This window comes from Phyllobates terribilis, unplaced genomic scaffold, assembly GCF_046119375.1.
Source record: "Phyllobates terribilis strain yellow unplaced genomic scaffold, ASM4611937v1 Scaffold_3__8_contigs__length_932513732, whole genome shotgun sequence".
Taxonomy (NCBI): domain Eukaryota; kingdom Metazoa; phylum Chordata; class Amphibia; order Anura; family Dendrobatidae; genus Phyllobates; species Phyllobates terribilis.
Genome location: NW_027362763.1, coordinates 192,987,202 through 192,999,772, shown reverse-complemented (window position 1 = coordinate 192,999,772; position 12,571 = coordinate 192,987,202). Strand labels below are relative to the sequence as shown.

General features: G+C 43.4%; 1 protein-coding gene across 1 annotated transcript in view; it reads left to right on the top strand.

Moving 5' to 3' along the window:
• The window catches only part of SPHKAP (SPHK1 interactor, AKAP domain containing), a 475,388-nt gene that overhangs the window by 421,463 nt on the left and 41,354 nt on the right, over positions 1-12,571 (top strand). The window contains exons 6-7 of the mRNA XM_073674429.1: positions 402-651; positions 7,148-10,562. Of these exons, the coding sequence (XP_073530530.1) occupies positions 402-651; positions 7,148-10,562 (3,665 nt within the window). The remainder of the gene's footprint in view (positions 1-401; positions 652-7,147; positions 10,563-12,571) is intronic.

The following is a 12,571-nucleotide window of genomic DNA, read 5'->3' as shown; positions in this document are numbered from 1 at the left end:
GATTTTGGCTAACAAACACTGAGGTGAAAACTGAACGAGTGAACACGGCTTTAAAGAGAGATACTGAAGCAACGTAACCCTTCCCCCTTGGAAATTTTTCACCTGTTTTGTCCTAGACTGATTTTTGATTAATTAAGATATTTCTAAGCATTTACAGAGAGTCTGCAGGCGGGAAAAAGGAATTACAAGCTGAAGGTAATGCCATTTTCTCTAATAAAATATGTCCCAGTTAGTTTCAAGTACGTCCCTGTGCTGCCACGATTTGTGGAAAAAAAGTATTGCTTCATTGATAAATAAATTGATAACTAATAGATAAATTGATACTTGAATAATGTTAGTTTATAAAAAAATAAATTGTGGTTTAAGCATTAGTGACACAAGTATTCCCTATTGTCTTTGAGGTCTGGCAGCCAGGTGAAGTTTGTCTACTGCTACAAGGTAAAATGGAGAACACCTCGAATGCCATCATACTGGAACTGAACAAGTTTCTTCTGGGTTTGGAGTTGGCACAAGAGAACAATCTACAACCAGACACAAGCCCACTCCGAGCCGAGGACGACACCAACTGCTCAGTTTCATCCATAGAAGAGGATTTTTTGACGGCCTCTGAACAGTTAGAAGACGATAGCGAAGGAGAAGTCTACAAGAGAGGCAAGTATCCTAAAAGGAGTGTTCTCATCTTCTGTCTTCAGGAGCGCAAGGCTCTCCTGCCTCTTAGCTTCCTGCTTTCTGGGACTTAGTGCACTCCCGAAGACTGATTGTGCAGACCAGCGGTATGGTTGTGCTACTGATCTGAGCTATATGCTTCGATACTGCCAATTTTGCCTCTGCAGCATGGGAGTAGCACCACACCAGATTTAGAAAGCCAGCCAGCTTCAGAGCAGCACTTGCAAGCTCTATAGCAAACTCCTTGCCGGGGAGACCGTCCACTCTAAGGTGGGCAGTGACATAGGCAACAAGTAGTGAATAATTAAAAATCCCTCCATTCTTGAGAACAGATAGGATTTTTAATAAGATGTAAGTTGCAAAATATGATTTTACAAGCACTTTGCAATTTTAAAGGGATTGTTAGGGACTTTAACATTGATGACCTATCCTTTGGATAGCTCATCTATGTCTGATCAGTGGGGTTGTGACGCGCCCAGGGGATGGGGACGACTCGGCGCCCGGGCCTTGTTGTTGCCTGATCTTGGGGGATGTCACGGTGGTCGGCTCCCGGGCCGGTACCCTGTGGTCACTCTTAAAAGAAGGGGGGAAGTTGTATGGGATAGGGATGTTTGTGACGCCACCTGTGGTGTCTGGTGAGGATCACCAGCGCTGCGACAGTCCTCTGAGGCCGGTGTTTAGGCAGCTTAGTTGGTACGACTCCCCACAGGTGGAGCGGGGCCTCAGGGCAGTGTAGAGAGGGTGTAGAGTAGAGCGTTGGCGGGTGCAGAGCCGCGTAGGAAAGAGCGGACAGAGGCGGTAGTTGAAGTCATCCAAGTCTTTACTCACTTAGTTGTTTAGTCAGCTCAGAGCTTCTCTCTTCTGTCACACGGCAAGCTGCGGCCGCCAGGGTGGGGTTCAGCACTCTCCAACTTGTTCAGGAGCACTTGTCAGGACCCCGCTCCAGTGTGTTCCTCTCTTGCTCAACTTCTCCCGCCTTGTGTCCTCCACTGAGTCCCGTACAGGTAGTGCGATGTCCCTTGTGGGTAACGTGTAGTTTCCGGACCGACTGGGTGCCCTTTTTGGTGACTTGTGGTGAGAACGTGGCGTAAGGCCGGGTCCCTCTGGATAAACTTAGATTAGGGCATACAGGTGGCGACTCCGCTCCGTCCGTATCCCCCTAGGATCCACATAAGCCTCCGGACTTTTCCGACAGAGACATAAAGTGCAAAGTCAGATAATCGAGGATCGGTGCCCCCCTTGCGGCAGGGTCCCTATGGCTAGGCCAGAATAAGGTATGCAGATGGTGACTCCGCTCCGTCCGCACCCCCCTGAGATCCTTTCGCCTGTGGAGCCTATCTCCTCTGCTCCCCACCTGGGCCTTCTTGCTTGGACCCTGACCGGGGACAGAGCCGGTTATAACTCTGCCCCGCTCCCCGTCTCGAGGCCTGAGACCGGGGACCGTGGACCCTCAGCCGGCTGCAGCCTTGTGCTGACTTGCCGTCCCAAAGACCCACGACCAAAGACCTTGTTATTAAAATGGCCTCCAGTTATATAGAATTCTAGTAAAGTGCTTAGGTAAATGCTTCCTCCACCCTCACTCACTACGTGGTTCCCCCTCACTTTGGTTCCCCCCAACTCCTCCATTCAGGCCCGGGACAGCACTATGGTGCTTTAGGCCCCCTTCAGAACTGGAGTGGTGTAGTGTTGAGTGTGTGGTTGGGGTCCTGTGTAGTACTCCATCCTTACCTGGGAGAGGAGATACCACACCTCATTCTGAAGTGCAGTACCCCTGTGGCGACTGAACCCTCAGGGGCGCCACAGTTGCGACACCTGGCATCCCCGCTCATCAGCTGTTCCCGGGGTTGGTGACGGCCAGAATTGTTCAGTTACAAAGCTGCAAGCACAGCTCTGTCGACGGAATAGTGATTTGAATGGGGTCAGATGTGCAGGACCCGGCCGCAGCTACTATACAGTCAACAGAGCAATTGCATTTTTCTGATTTGTCTTTCTGTTTCTGCTGGTTGACTTTACACCAATCTTATCAAAATGGAGTATAATGATTGATGAATTTTCCACTTATTAAAAGATGCTTTTTTGTGCCTTTTTAGAGTAAAATATCACGCTTTAAAATGTTGCACGTTAGTCTTCAACTGCACAAAAAATAAATAGACGGCATTTGTTCTCCGTTAGCGTACTAGAGTACCATTATGCAAAAATGTATTTGTTTTTTTAAATGTAATTTTATTCATTGATTTATAAAAGAAACGAAATGACAAGGCAGTAATCGTGCCAAAATAAAAGACAATCACCATGAGAGAGTAATAATCATAGTACAGTGTTATCAATTCCAAGGATCCTGCACAGTCTAGAACCTTAACATAGAACAGATATTGAAGGCAGAATATTAATTCCCTAAACATAGTCTCATAGTCAAAGTGATCTAACAGCAACATATACGGCAAGTAAGTTCAGGAGAAGGAGAAAGAAAGCAAGAAAAAAGAATAGTGTACCATTTTTAAAAAATGTAATAGATGAATTAGCTGAAGACATCTGAATAATGAAAATCATGCCCACATTGTCGAGCAAACTCCCCCCACCCCACCCAAAAAAAATTATGAGGCTTGAAAAACTAATGTAAAAAATGTATAAAAGTCGTATTGAATTAGATGCAAAAATAAAACTGCCTGCAATCCAAACTTTTACCCAAAAAAAGAGGCGCAGGAAAGATGAATTGGGCCCAGGTATATCTTGATGTCACCAGGGGAAATATATTTCTGCATATTTTATGTTTGGCACTAGGTACTACCTCTCTCACTATAATGTACAGTGGTACTTGAAAATTTGTGAACCCTTTTTTTCCATATTTCTGCATAAATATGTTCTAAAACTACATCAGATTTTCACATAAAAAAGTGCATAAAAAGAAGTTTTTTAAATGAGAAAAATTATCCAAATATCACATCAATGCGAGTGGCAAAAGTGTGTGAACCTTTACTTTCAGTGACCCCCTTGTGCAGCAATAACTGCATCTAAACGTTTCTGGTAATTGCTGAGTGGTCCTGCACATCAGTTTGGGGGAATTTTAGCTCATTCCTCCCTGCAAAACTGCTTCAACTCTATTATGTTGATGACTTTTCTTCCATTCACTGCACACTCCAGGTCCTTCTACAACATTTTTATAGGACTAAGGTCAGGACTTTGACTTGGCCATTAAAAAACTTTAATTTTATTCTTTTTTAACCATTATTTTGTGGAACGACTTGGGCACTTTGGATCGTTTTCTTGTTGCATGACCCAATTTTATTGAGATTCAACTTATGGACAGACATGGTGACATTTTCCTTTAGAATTTGTTAGTATACTTCATTGTATACTTCAGAATTTATTGTTCCCTGAATGATGGCAAACTGTCCTGGGCCAGATGCAGTAAAACTGTCACGGGTATATCAGAGGTGACAGACAGTCGCCCTGCAGATGGTTGCAGGATATCTCTACGTTTGGCATTACAGACATCTTCTTAGATGAGAGGCTATCTCTAGGACCTAGCGGCTACCTCCCTCTGGTAATTGGCTGGCCTGGGTGTATATATACCTGGTGTGTCTGAGAGGGAGGTGCCAGCTATATTCATTTCTACTTGTGAGGCTTTAGCAAGAGCAGTACTTCGTCCTCTCTGGAGCTTGAGACCGAGTTCACATTTGTCTGGATTCGTCTAAAGCTAAGCATTCTCCCCCTATTTGTCTACCCTTATTGTCTATAGAGTTTATTGGAGATCGACTAGTGCTCATCTCCTCCCATCCCTAGCCTTAGCTATTCGCCAGGGAAAGACAGGGCGAGGCACGTGTGCGGCGATTGCTGAGGCGGCAATATAGGAATGGTAGTTTAGACAGGGTGACACTAGACCAGACTAAGAGGTCTCCACATCCCCCTTTCCCTAGTGTCTGGGCTCCCTTTCCCTCTTCCCTCTGTGTTGCACTAAGTCTTTTCTACACCTGGCGTGACAGAAACTAGCCCAAACCATGATACCACCACCACCACGTTTCACAGGTTATATGAGGTTTTTATGTAGTAATGCAGTGTTTTTGTTTCTCCAAATGTAACATTTCTCATCTATACCAAAAATCTCTATTATGGTCTTATTCATACACAACACATTGTTCCAGTAGCCTTCTGGCTTGTCCAGGTGTTCTTTACCAAACTTCAGCAATGTTCTTTTTGGAGAGCAATGACTTTCGCCTTGCAACTTTACCATGCACACCATTGTTGTTAAATGTCCTCCAGATGGTGGATTCAGGAACATGAACATTAGCTAATGTGAGGGACCTTTAGTTGCTTAGAGGTAACCTTGGATTCCTTTGTGACCTTGTGGAATATTATATGTTTTGCCCTTGGAGTGATCTTTATTGCTGACTTCTCCAGTGGATGGTAATAATGGTTTTGAATTTCCTCCATTTGTACACAATCTGTCTGACTTTGGATTGGTGGAGTCCAAACTTTTTAGAGATGGTTTTGTTTCATATTTCAGTTTGGTAAGCATCAACATCTCTTCTTCTGAGGTCCACAGAATCCCCTTTGTTCCTGTCATGATACACTTCCACATACGTGTTGTGAAGCTCAGACTTTGATAGAGCCCCGTTCTGTAAATAAAACATGTCGCCCACTCACGTCTAATTGTCATTCAATTATTTGTTGTCACTTTCAAATTATCTGTTAATCCTAAAGATTCCCATAATTTTGCTACTCACAGATATGTGATATTAGATAATTTTTCTCATTTTAAAAATGACAAAGTCTAATATTTTGGATTCATTTACCGGTACTTGATTTGCTTCTCTTTATCTACTTTCAGGACTTTTGTAAAAATCTAATGCAGTCTTAGGTCAAATTTATGCAGAAATATGGAAAATTCTAAAGGGTTTACAAACTTTCAAGCACCACTGTATCATTAGCTTTTTTATTTGTATGCAGATGATGTACTGCTTAATTTGCTCTTTGCTGTGGAAATCTACAATAAGATTAATGTCTAGTAATCAGTGACTAATGGGAATGACAGCCTATGTCTCTGAAACAGGAGGGGTTTTGTTACCCACTAGCTGTAAAGGAATACTCTGTTGTTAACAAGCTGTTATAGCTGAGGAAAATGCAGTCAAATAGTCATCTACAGGAGAAATGTATTACGGTATATAACACATCTAAATAAGTATGTGACAATATAATACATGATCGTGATGTGTCTTTTATAGCAAGAGCTGCTCAGTGCAATGCCTCTCCTCTCTTCTTTGGCTAAGAGAGGGAGGTTGCAAACAAAAGGACACCCTCCTTGACATTAAAATGCCCCAATAGGTCCAAGATGTGGTCAAATTGAATAAGTCTAACAAGCAACCAATCAGGGAACAAGGAGGAACTTGCATATACTTTTAAAGTGATCATCAGACAAAAAGTTTCTAAATCCTAAAATCTTGGAATTTTCAATCTGGATGCTCAGCCTATAAATCAGATTCACACTATAGATGACTTTTCAGCTGCTACCTTTTATCATTACAGCAGGATTGCAATGAGAGGTAACACTTCTATATAATGTTAAAGCACTAAATCCACCTTTCACAATAGGCAATATCACAGCTCACCTCCTCCTCCTATCCTGCACACGTGACCTCTGCTCAAATCACAGAGCATGCCTAGAATACACTACTCTAGAATCAGAGAGCCATTGCCAGACTTTTGCTGTGTATGGTTCATGCGGCTGCTGTAAAGCATATCACTAAATGCTTTTAACAATAGCTGAGGAAAGATGGGTGCCCCCATTAAAAAAAAAATCTACACTCTGAAAATTGCTGATTTTAATTAATAGAATAATATATTCCCTTTAAGATCATATATGATTATACTTAGAATAACATGACAGTGCAAATGTTCACTTTTTTTTAATAATGTCATGAACATGAAATACAAAGCTATACATTTCTGTAATTTATCAAAGGAAGACCAAAATGTAAAATCTAAAATTCACTTTGTTTACCTAGTAAAACTCATTTCCTATGAAACCATTGCACCACGGAAATGCAGGAATCATTACACTTATAAAGCAGTATTATTTATTGAATCTAGGACATGGGAATACATAATTCAATTACTTTTCATGGGTTCCAACTTCCAAACTTTCATGATTCATTTATTTTTCCATGTGTAGATTCCAGTATTCCTTTCATGTAGAATATATATTATTCATCATTCTGGTGTTCATCTTTTCAGAAATTCAGCTTGAAGAGCTAAAATAAAATATGGAATTTTGCAAGTGACTTAAAGTCTTCTCCAAAATATCGGCAATCTAAAAGTTAAGAGCAGAGGGGGACTATTGTCAGTGATAGCGTTGATTTTAGTAGGACAGTTATCACATGGTGAAATATATTTTGGGTGCTTTATGTGTCTTGTGATTTTACCCGTCTTCATGGACGATCCACTAAGTCAAGTTCTGACCTACATTTTTCCACTCTTCTTGTAGAACCTCCAGATGATATCAAGAAAGTAAAAAGAAAAGCAGCTGAACATTCTCACAACAGAAAAATTGGAAGGATGGATCTTAGAAGAGAAGAATTTAATGTGATAGTTAAGTCGAAAGAGGAAATGAGAAGAAACTCTGATGGAAGAAGAGCTTCTCTAGTGGGAATCAACTTTGAGTGTAAAACTGAAAGAAAGGAGTTTCAATGTATGGAAAGTATTGGACTACAAAGCTCATTGTGTGAAGCTGATCACTGCACAGAATCTTTTGAAGACCCTGCAACTACAGGCCAATATGCAACCAATTTGGCAGAATGTGTATTACAGGATGCATTTATTAGACTGTCTCAGTCAGACAACTCTTTCCCCAAGGAGGCTGCTCTTTCCATTTCGGCTGGTGACTGCACACTTTCTGGTTTCGCTTCTCAAGAAGATTCTCCAGCTACATCTCGGTCATGGAACGATCTTCCAAAAATTGTTATAGTGCAGAGCCCTGATAGTTGTGACAGCCCAACAGAATGGGTTGATGAATCGCATTGGCCCGAGCAGGAGAACCTTGCAAACAGTTCTGATCATTGGATGGATGAAGACACTAGCTCCACACAGAGTACTTTAGAAGTAGCGTTAGCATGTGCAGCATCTGTCATAGGCACACTTTCAAGTCCGCAGCCTCCTGATCGAAATAATTCAGAATATGCTGAAAACGCTTATGTAGAGGAGAATTATAGAGTGGAAGAACACATCACGGACATGGTAGGATATCCCAGTAATATAGAAAGTGTTGAATTTTCTGTTCCATCTGCTTTGTGCGAGATGACAAAGATGGCAAGTGCCATAGCGGTTTGTGGCCTAGGGGAACAAAGACAAACTCATTATCCTGCCACATCTAGTGGACTTTTGCTGGCAGCTGATGCATCGACAGCTGTAGCTCTACATTGCAGCATTGCATTGGGAACTAGTATGGAAAAACTCAAAGATAATATTGCTAAAATCCTCTTAAAAGAGGCAGCTCTTGTCCTGACCAGTCCCTGCAAATATAAGAATGTAGGGGAGTTTCTTGAGTCTATAAACCAGAAGATCCTGAGCAGCATAAGCTCTGCTAAACTTGCCCATGTAGGTGACGTGGTGAATGATGACCTAGCTCACAATTTATCTGATACCATCTTAAGGCACTCAGCTGAGAAGTCAGTGCAAGGTGTGGAAGATCAACTTCGTGCTACTACATCCAGTGATTTTGTAGCAACTACTACTGAACTTCTCTTCAATGTGATGCATTTCACTTGTAAAAAGATGAGCGATCTTGTGCAAAGCGGAGACTTGCCTTCTAATGCATTTGTTGACAGTCCTAACTCTGTAGCTTTAGAAAGGAGAAATAGTAAAGTGGAAGAACCGGCTCATAGGAATAAAAGCCAGTTAACCAAATCATATAGCAGCCCTGAGCCAAAAACTGAACCAATTCCTCTCGAATTGCCTCCAAATGAAGTGAGTGGAAACAATATCCTCCCAGCAGACACTTACTGCACAACAAGTAGTCAAGCCCAGATTAAAACGCCATGCAGTAAGCAATGTCTGAGGAGGGAACGCTACAAACGACACCACAATGATCAAAGAGCCAGGGAAAGTATACTTGTAGATGATGACTGCAGATATTGTGTGTCAGACAAAGGATCCATGGATGTGGATATGAATTCAGGAAGTCAAGAAAAGCTCCACAGTGAGATGCATGTAGCCAAAGAATTGTCTCTGAACCTACCATTAGGGAGTAGTAACATGTTGCACCCTTCTCAGGCTATACTTACTGTAAAGCACCCTGTCAGTAATTACTGTTTAACAGACTTTGCAGATGATTTGTCAGAAACTGTGGTTTCTATGGCCACTGAAATAGCCGCTATTTGTCTAGAGAACTCCAACGGGAAGCAACCTTGGTTTTGTGCATGGGCCAAAGGGAGTGAATGCTTGCTGGCACCTTGTAGGACAGTGAAAAGAAAAAAAGATCCTGCTTCAGGTGGGTCAGTAGTGAGAAGGCACAGGCCTCCAAGACTCAGTGAAATAAAAAAGAAAACAGATGAGCACCCAGAGCTTAAAGAACGGCTAATGAACCGAGTGGTGGATGAGTCCATCAATTTTGATGATGCCCCGGACCCTGTCAGTGCTTTCGCCAATGAAGTGGCCTCTAAAATAATGAATTTAACTGAGTCATCAGTTGCAGATCCTCTATGGCAGGGACAGAACTTGTCAAAGAACAGATTACACTGTGACAGATGGAGCAGAGGTAAAGCATCTAGTTATGAAAGCATCCCCGAGGAAGATCTGGATGCCAAAAGTCTTGTCAACACCTTGGGCCCTTGGAATATGTTAGGACAGCCATTCAGTAGGACAAGTTCTATGTCTAAACAGTCCAGCTGTGAAAGCATTACTGATGAATTTTCTAGATTTATGGTAAATCAGATGGAAAATGAAGGAAGAGAATTTGAGTTGTTGCTAGACTATTATGCTGGGAAAAATGCAAACAGTATTCTGAATTCTGCTTTACAACAGATTTCCAGGAGAAACAGTCACTTGAATGTGAGACCAACCTGCCTTTCCAAACAGTCTAGCACCGAGAGTATTACTGAAGAGTTTTACCGATTCATGTTAAAGGAAATAGACAAGGAAAGCAAGGAAACGTATTCAAGCAGAAATACCGCAGAATGGACAAATAATTTAATGCCCCCCTCCTCTCGCACACCTTTCTGTTTCCGCCAATCTTCCATGCCTTGCACCAGGTCATCTAGCTCCCGTCTCACTGTAAATGCACCAGTTAAAGCAAACTCTCTCGATGGGTTTTCAAGAAGTAGTTCACGTGATTTCCTCAACATTCAACCTGTCAATTCCATCTCATCAATAAACCTCTGCAAATCAGACTCTTGTCTATACCAAAGGTGCCAGACTGACCAAGTTACAGATGTGTTAATCCATGAAACCTGGTCCAGTTCCATTGAGGCTTTAATGCGCAAGAATAAAATCATAGCAGACAGAACGGACAGTATAGACGCAGAGGCGTCCTCATCACCCAAGGGTTCACCAGCACATGTGGACCGATATGCCAACAAGCTGGCCGTGGACATTGTTCAGAGTGGAAAATCTCTGCTAGTCCAACATCAGGACTCATATGAGAGCACAAGTAAGGGAAGCTTTAAAAATAATAATGGATGCAAATCTATAGACATTCAAGAAATGATAGTTGTAAATAAATCTAAACTTCACCAGCTCGGTTCCTCCAGCGGACCTATGGAGGTGCCTTTAATTCAAATAGAAACAGAGCAAAGGGAAGAGACTGATGGAGAGGACCATGTCCATTTAACCAAGGAGATCAGTTGTCTTGAAGACATTCCTAGACAGAATGAAGGAAGAATCATCTGCCATGTATCAGGCATCAGGTACTAGTTCTTCTTTATTTATCGTGTCTATTCCTTACAATCCATTTACAGATCTGGTTGTACTAGGCTTAAACCTGAAAACACAGATGGTTAAGACCAAAGACCAGTGAGGTAAGAAACTCTGTTAGGACATATGGATGTCACGCAGGAGACGACTCAATATGGCTACTTGGCAGCCTCAATATGATCGAGAATAGACAGCTGCACTGTTTTGTTGGACTTATATTGTATTACATGGACGGTCATCTTAATCTCTGCCATGTTATACTACATTTGACAACTGCATGGAAAATGCATGGTCATGGCCTCCTCTGGAAAATCAGCTGTTTGGGGTTTAACAAGGTTGCATGTAACCTATTGTTTTGCCATAGTCTGCATTTGCAGAACACCTTAAAATTACTCCTCCATATCCTTTTAATTAGAAATCAAACAATTGTCTTACAATTCAGATTTCAAGTGCCCCTTATTCATTTTAATATATCAGTAAAAGTCTACGGAAAACTGAACTAGGGACTCTTTTTTCTTTTATGGAAGCTATATAGGCACCAGATCTGTAATGTTCTATAGCAGGGGTCCTCAAACTACGGCCCGCGGGCCACATGCGGCCCGCGGAGGACTTTTATCCGGCCCGACGGGCTATGGGCGGAGAGGAGAGCGGTGCCACTGCCCGCCCTTCCCCCCGCTTGCTCAGGGCCCCGGCAGGCGGATACTTACCTCTCCCCATGCCTCCGCAGATCCGCTGTCTTCCTGCTCTGCGCTTCCTGTGATGTCTCAGGTCAGAGGGCGCGGTGACGTCTTTACACTGCTCCCTCCCGAGTGCCGTCACAGGCAGCGCAGAGCGGGACAACGCCGCCGCGACGCTGGAGTCCGGACCAGAGTAGAGCAGCGGCAGCAAGTGAGAAGTGAGGTGAGTATTGGATTTTTTTATTTTTTTTTATGTCTGGAGGCATAGGTCATTATATGGGGGGGTGGCATCCTACATGGGGCATGATATGGGGGAGTGACATGCTGCATGGGGCATTATATGGGGGGGTGACAAGCTGCATGTGGCATGATATGGGGGAGTGACATGCTGCATGGGGCATTATATGGGGGGGTGACATGCTGCATGGGGCATGATATGGGAGGGTGACATGCTGCATGGGGCATGATATGGGGGAGTGACATGCTGCATGGGGCATTATATGGGGGGGTGACATACTGCATGGGGCATTATATGGGGGGGTGACATGCTGCTTGGGGCATTATATGGGGGGGTGACATCCTGCATGGGGCATTATATGGGGGGGTGACATCCTGCATGGGGCATTATATGGGGGGATGACATCCTGCATGGGGCATGATATGGGGGGGTGACATCCTGCATGGGGCATTATATGGGGGCGAAAAGGGACATCCTGCATGGGGCATTATATGGGGGGTGACATCCTGCATGGGGCATGATATGGGGGAGTGACATGCTGCATGGGGCATTATATGGGGGGATGACATCCTGCATGGGGCATTATATGGGGGGGGTGACATCCTGCATGGGGCATTATATGGGGGGGTGACATCCTGCATGGGGCATTATATGGGGGGAAAGGGACATCCTGCATGGGGCATTATAAAGACAGGGGAGTAATATCTTGCTTGGGGCATTATATGGTGTGAGAAAGGGACATCCTGCATGGGGCATTATATGGGGGGTGGCATCCAGCATGGTGCATTATAAGGGGGGAACAGCCTGCATGGGGCATTATAAGGGGGGGAACAGCCTGCATATGGCATTATAAGGGGGAAACAGCCTGCCTATTGGGAACATTTACCTGCCTATTGGGGACCTATGCTGCCTATTGGGGATATTTACCTGCCTGTTGGGGACATTTACCTGCCTATTGGGGACATTTACTTGCCTATTGGGGACATTTACCTGCCTATTGGGGACCTATGCTGCCTATTGGGTACATTTACCTGCCTATTGGGTACAGTTACCTACCTATTGAAATACCGGTTGATTTAACTTTACT